At 44.1% G+C, this 7,285-nt stretch overlaps 1 protein-coding gene across 1 annotated transcript; it reads left to right on the top strand.

Moving 5' to 3' along the window:
• The first annotated feature begins 263 nt into the window (after positions 1–263).
• On the top strand, positions 264–2,265 carry nog2 (noggin 2). The gene has a single exon (XM_057826474.1). The coding sequence runs from the start codon at positions 981–983 to the stop codon at positions 1,611–1,613; it is 633 nt and encodes a 210-aa protein (XP_057682457.1). The 5' UTR covers positions 264–980; the 3' UTR covers positions 1,614–2,265.
• The last annotated feature ends 5,020 nt before the right edge of the window (positions 2,266–7,285 follow it).

The following is a 7,285-nucleotide window of genomic DNA, read 5'->3' on the forward strand; positions in this document are numbered from 1 at the left end:
AGACGTGAAGTTCGAATCGGTGCGCGTTCGAACCCAGTTGGGTTTGTGATTGTTGCTGACATTTTCCACGTTGCGAGGGGAGGGATCGGACGGGGGGGTGGCCCAAAGGGGGCACTGTCAATCAGTGAGAGTGGCCGAGTGTGGGCAGGCCCCTCTGACACTTTGTAACGTCGGAGGGGGATATTTAACTTGGGAGCGAGCACCCACTCGCGCACAGACACGCTCACCCACGCACGCTGCGAGCTTCGGCGAAGAGAAGGACGCCAACTCTCTCACTTTCTCACTCTCGCTCTCTCTTTCGCTCTCTCTCCCTTGCATACTCACGCACTCGCCACTCAAGTGGTGGAGCTTCTGTGGCAGCCGCCGGAGCAGGACAAGCAGGATTTTGCTTGCACATTTTGGACTCTTTGGCCATGCGCGAAAAGGAGCTTCTCTGCGTGGGCACAGCGCATTGAGAGGGAACTCGCAAGTCCCTTTTTGTGCTTTTGATTGCGTGGAATAATCAAAAAAGCTGTTTTGGGAGTCTTTCGGGAGCTTAATGGGCTTTTGACGTGAGACACTTTGAACCGGCTGGAATACTACAAGTTGTCATTTTGGACGGCGTCCTGCGAGGACCTTGCACGGGCGCAGAGGGCCCTTATTGCCGGGCACCTTTTTGGAAAGAGCCCGTGTGTTTCCATGCAGCTCTGTCAGCCAGTGCGACTGTTTCACCGTGGCTTCAAGTCGTCCCATTGGTAACCATGACAACCGAGAGGAGCCCAAAGTGAATCCAAGGGGGGCGTCCGTCCGAGGCGTCATCTTCTCGATCGAAGACTTTTTGGGGGGTTATTTTTAAAACTCAACTCCTCGCCGGCACCAGACCGAAGCGGTCTATTTAAAGTGCCGCCTGTGAGTGAACTTGTGAAATATATGAAGCGTCAGGCTGTTCCCCTGAAGTAGAAGTGTCGTTTACTGCGCGTCAAAGTCCAAGAGGAAGAATCATGGGCAGCTCTCAACCGCCGGTGCTCCTCTACATGCTCCTGTGCGTCCACGTTGGAGTGTGCCAGCACTACCTACGCCTCCGTCCTTCCCCCAGCGATCACCTGCCCGTGCCCGATCTCAAGGAGGACCCCGACCCGGATTACGACCCCCGGGAGCAGGACTTGTCCGAGAGGACTCTGAGGAAAAAGCTGGGCAGCCACTTTGACCCCAACTTCATGTCCATCGGCGCTCCGGTGGTGGGCAACCACTCGGCGCCTGACGTCAAGCTGCAGGGGCCCATGCCCAACGAGATCAAGAAGCTGGAGCTCACCGAGACCCCCTACGGGAAGCGCGTCAAGGTGGGCAAGAAGGCCAGGAGGAAATTCCTCCAGTGGCTGTGGACCTACACGCACTGTCCCGTGGTGTACACCTGGAAGGATTTGGGGGTGAGGTTCTGGCCGCGCTACATTAAGGAGGGCAACTGCTTCTCGGAGCGCTCCTGTTCCTTCCCCGAGGGGATGTCTTGCAAACCTGTCAAGTCCATCAACAAGGTTTTCCTCCGATGGTACTGCCAAGGCTTTTTAAGACAGAAATACTGTACGTGGATACAGGTGCAGTACCCAATCATCTCAGAGTGCAAGTGCTCGTGCTGATCCCGTCGCGGTGGTGGTGGGGGCTGCGTGGAGTGGACTGGTTTCTATTGCACTGTTAACTCTCGACAGAGGTGGGCACCATAGCAAATTTATTTTTTTATATAGCATTTTAAAGTGAAATACCAACCTTGTACATATTTAAGAGGAATGCAGCTATTTTTTTCTAATTGAACCAGGACCATATTTTATTCTCAACCCGGAGACGGTTTGGGTGGAAGGGGCGGGGACAGCAGCACTTCATATGGAAGAGCTTTTTTTCCCTAAGAGACATTGATGATGCATATGCTACACCTCTCCAAGAGGTGAACTTTTCTCTTTTTTTTGTTTTCAACTGACTGTTATTTCACTGCAATGCTGCCTAGAGTTTTTTGTATATTATCAATATTAATTAAGTTGTAAAAAAATAAAAATGGAAAAAAAAAACTGAAGTTGAGGTTAAAGATTATATATAAAGGCGTGAACTCAGCTTTTTTTTCTCTTTTGGGAATACATAGTATTGTAGAAATAAACAAATCTGTACGTTTTATTTATTATTTTAACGGTTGTGAGTATAGAACATAAGGACAGAGATTAGCAGAGTATACCAGAAAAAAAATATGGGAGATGTCTACTTGAATTATCAAAAAAAATGACACAAAAATAAACAACTGAAAACAGCATCCAAGTGTTCAAGTTTGGTCAAGTTTGTAGCAATAAAGTCTGTTTTCAACTTGTATTTAACTTATTAGCTGCCATTGATGCTTATAGAAAAAAACAGATCTGCTCTAAAAATTAACTGATTTTATATTGACAACACAGTAACTTTGGCTTATGACCACTCATATCACCGAAACTAAGGTAAATAGATCAATTTTTGTAAATATTCATCGCCAGCTATTAACTGCTGTGGATGTCCAATCTATTTTGACTGGGAGGGATTGGCAGTGATCACTACCAGCACTCCTAGTCAGAATGGATTGGGTGTATATTACCGTCAATGGCACTTAAACATAATCATTCGGTGCCTGCATCCCCAGTTCTAAACTCTGTCCCCGTCAATGGCAGTGAATGAGTTAATCTACTCATACACGCTCCTTGGATTTTTGCATGGACTGTCACACACTGAGTGGTGAAAGTTTGTGAATTACTACTGCGTAATGCGCATAGCGCGACTACCACAAGCAGAACTGGCATGCATTTGTCTCAAGTGGAGGGAGGAGTAGAAAGGGGGGTTCAACCCCGTTCAACCCCGTCTATGTCCGTGCTGCCGAGGTGTTAACATAATGGCTCAAATATGATGCAGACGTTTCAAACGCTGTCTGCAGGCTCTGGACGCCGCACACAAGTTCCACTGAGGTATTTGGAGACCGGCGCCTATTCTAGTCTGACCACCCTGCACTGGGTGAGGGGCGGGGTGAGAGAAAGGGAGAGGAGGGGAAAAACAAAACAAAACCCATAAAGTTGAACTTTTTTTCCCTATTCCTCCTAATAGTGAAACATGAAAGAGATCGGTCCAATTGTGGAGTCACATGACTCACTGTGAGTAAGCAGCGTTATTTGTATAGTGGCTTTAAATAGACGCGTGACTAAGTAAGCTTAGGTGCTACTCGGCAATTGCGTGCGTAAAAAAACGCGCATTTGCAGGCTCGATTTGACACTTGCCGCCTAGTTATTGTGACAGGAGCCATTGAAGGGATCTGGGAAGCAGAGGAGACTGGGAAGAGGGACGGCAGCATGCCAGTTAAAAAAAATGGGGGCTGCTTTCCTTACTGTCAGCTTCTTTCTTGATGATGTCTCGACTTTTTTTTTTTCTTCTTCTCGAAAGTGCGTCTCTGACTCGACGGCGCCACTCAGCCGCCCCCTCTCGACTGCACAGAATGAAGCACTTTGGGAAACAGTAACCCTTTCAGCCTCTGCCCGGAGAGTATTTTAGAAGCGTGTGAAAGGCAATACGCCGCCTTGGCTGCAGCCACTGAGGTGCGCACCTTTTAGACACAAGAAGACCCCTGGCTGCCAATCCCGTCAGCACCTCCTTCCAAAAGTGGGCGTCTGAGGGGATTCCTGCGCGGGAGAACCTAACAAGTAACACGATGATGAATCCAGTGTTACTCATTGATTTAATTAATTTAATAATAATAATAATACACGTCCAATCATTTTCACTGGGAGGTCCCAGTTTAAACGGATTGCACGTCTGCAGTCCCTGACAAACTCTTGTCGCTTATCCATTTTATCGAAACAATAGCTAATAACCTGACTTTTAATTAATCAATTGGTTTCAGAAATGGCTCATATGAAAGTTAAGACCCTCTGTTTTCCAAAATTTCCAGGTTTGCGGTGAATCAGTAACAGGCACACTTTTGCAAAATAGTCAATGTTTATTGATTAGAAAATGCAGAATAAAGGATTTATTGATTATTGTCCCACAAAAGGAAGCAAACAAGTATCAAAAACAAGCATAACAAGGGTAACGATGACGCTAGATTTGAGTTTGTCAATCCCAAAATCCTCGCGCTACCGTTACAGCACAACCAAGTGTCCCTTTAGCAATGAAAATCACTTACCGTGACAAATGAGCAGGAGCCAACGCTCCGGTAAGGCGGTGAAGGAAGCCTGCCAGCGGGTCACGTACGGATCGCCTGGCTTTGTTCCTTACCGGAGCGTTGGCTCCCGCTCATTTGTCACGGTAAGCGACTTTCATTGCTAAAGGAACACCTGGTTGTGCTGTAACGGTTTCGCGAGGATTCTGGGATTGACAAACTCAAATCTAGTGTCATCGTTGCCATTTGTTATGCTTGTTTTTAAAACGTGTTTGCTTGCTCTTGTGGGATTATAATCAATAAATCTCATTTATTCTGCATTTTGTAATCAATAAACAGTCTATTTTGTAAAAGTGTGCCTGTTACTGATTCACCGCGAACCTGGAAATTTCGGAAAACACCCTCCCAAATGAATGTACAAAAAATATATTTGTTTCACTGAAAAAGATTTATCACTTAAAGGTCAAATTTTGGCAAGACAAAGGTTTTGTCGCCGACAGAAAGTAGTGTGAAAATTGAACAAAATATGTACTTCAAATACGAAAATATGTTACATAACAAGCGAATTAGGTAGTGGTATTTAATATTTTGTATGACTTCCATGGGCTTGACGGACTGCATCCATGCGGTTCGGCAAGGATTCATACAATTTATTGATGAAGTCATCAGGAACATCAAAGAAAGTCTTGCATGCCTCCCAGAGTTCATCAACATTCTTGGGTTTCGTCTTCCATGCTTCCTCTTTCATCCTACCCCAGACATGCTCAATTATGTTCATGTGTGGTGACTGGGCTGGCCAGTCCTGGAGGATCTTGGTCTTCTTTGCCTTGCGGAACTTTGAGGTCGAGATTGAAGTATGCGATGGAGCACCATCCTGCTGCAGAATTTTCCCTTTTTATGGTTAGGAATGTAAGAGGCAGCTAAGATTTGTTGATATTTCAGACTATTTATGTTGCCTTCCACCCAGAGGAAGCCTCTTCTGAAGACGGTACACAAGAAAGCCCGCAAACAGTTTGCTGAAGACATGTCAACAAAGCACATGGATTACTGGAACCATATCCTATGGTCTGATGAGACGGGTGTGCTTTCTTGAGTACCCTCTTCAGAAGAGGCTTCCTCCTGGTGTGACAGCCATGCACACCAATTTGATGTAGAGTGCGGAGTATGGGGTATTTAGGGATGTACGTTTTTACAAAGGGGTGTACTCACTTCTGTTGCCAGGGGTTTAGATATTAATGGCTATATTTTGAGTTATTTTGAGGGGAAAATAAATCACCTCTATTATATAAGCTGCACACAGACTACTTTTCATTTTATCAGTGTCATTTTGTCAGTGTTGTCCCATGAAAGATATACTTAAATATCTGCAGAAATGCGAGGGGTGTACTCACTTTTGTGATACACTGTACATTTTTTGGGACACCCTGTATATTAGTGTAAATCACCTACTATGTTTTCAATGTTTTGTCCAACTGCTGTAGCAGAGTTCAGAAAAAAGTATCAGAAATCCTCAATCATGAGACTAATGCAAGTGTACATAAATGAAGATGTGAATTATTTTGAGTTTATAATTCATTGGCAGGCATTGATGGCAATGGACATCCAATCTATTTTGAAGGCTGGAAGCGAATCAGTCAAAAATGGATTGGTAGTCCATCACTGTCAATGGCAACCAATTAGTTATAAATGAAACCTGTACAGTTGGATTTAAAAACAAAAAACAATCCACATAGATATTTCTCTTTTGTCAAATCCAAACCATAAATCCATCCCACCTTCAATTTATAACCCATTCATTCCAAAAGGTGGATATAAACGTGAGGTGGAAAAAGCTCCCAGTTTAAATGTGAACAGCACAGCTGACTTGTCAGGGCCAGGACGAATCCAATCCTCAAATGAGCGACTGTTAAGAGACTGCTGTCTTCACTTTGTGGAACCGCGCCGATATGGCCTAATTTACTACTTCACACCATTCACTCCAGCTTAAACGCTCATTGGAAAATAACTACGCTAAAGAACCATCAACAATGTCATATTTGAAGGCCAAAGATGGATGTTTTAGATGGATTCAAGAGCAATATGAACAAATGTTATTTGCATTTTCTTAGTTACATGACCTTTGCATTTTTCGTCTAAAATACACTGCTGAACATACTGTAGTGCCCCCTAGTGTTCAGACTAAAACACCACATAATTGTAAAACCTTGTTTTACGCTACGTAAAAGTGAAAATTTGTGGAAATTGTCAAAAAATAACCCTACAATTTAGACATCAAAATAATATTAATGACACGTTACATTAAAAAGTGTTATATATAAGCAGTGTTGGGAATAATGGGGTTATAAATAACGCCGTTACATAACAGCGTTATTTTTTTTTTAGTAACGGGGTCATCTAACTGATTATTTTTTCCGCCGTTACAACGCCATTACTGTTACTGATGGTCAAAAGTGGTGCGTTACTTACTTTGAATAAATTGAAGAAAATACCAGCCATAGCAAGTCTACTCTGCTCTGTTTATTTGTAATCCAAGACTTGGGTGCGTTCAGGTTCATGGCAATGAAAATAGTAAACACACATAGCCTACATTTGCAGGAACGATGGAGTTGCCGTTTGATACGGTCATAATGTGCAGGTCCTGCACCCATCTGCAGCAAAACTGTTCGTAGCTTTGTAGCGATTTGTAATTTCAAAATCGCTGATGAGTTTAGTAACATACACCAAACAATAAATACAGCAGAATGTCCATTTTGCGAAATTGTGGAAGCCCGTTGACATCTTTACTCCATTTGTCTTCGGCTTGCTCGTAAGGGTCAACATTGTTCACATCCTTAAGTTTGATCACATATCCGTTCTTCGCCTTAGTAACGAGTTTGTCTCTTTATCTAACTGGCAAGTTAAAGTTTAATGTCCCGCGAGCCAGACCTGCTTCCAATATGGCTGCGTTGTTGTCATATCTGACGTGATCCCCCTATTCCGTGACGTAAACGCTCGAGCCTAATAGCGCACATACTCCAGAGCCGGTGTTTTCACACGCAAACCGGAACAGCGCGTGCGGCAAACACACACACGCAAAACAGATGCAGAGGGATATGATGGCAGAGCATTCAGAGGAAAATTCGTCCTTTACGAGGTGGAGCTATAAACACTATT

The sequence above is a fragment of the Corythoichthys intestinalis genome, chromosome 21 (assembly GCF_030265065.1).
Source record: "Corythoichthys intestinalis isolate RoL2023-P3 chromosome 21, ASM3026506v1, whole genome shotgun sequence".
In the NCBI taxonomy this organism is placed as follows: domain Eukaryota; kingdom Metazoa; phylum Chordata; class Actinopteri; order Syngnathiformes; family Syngnathidae; genus Corythoichthys; species Corythoichthys intestinalis.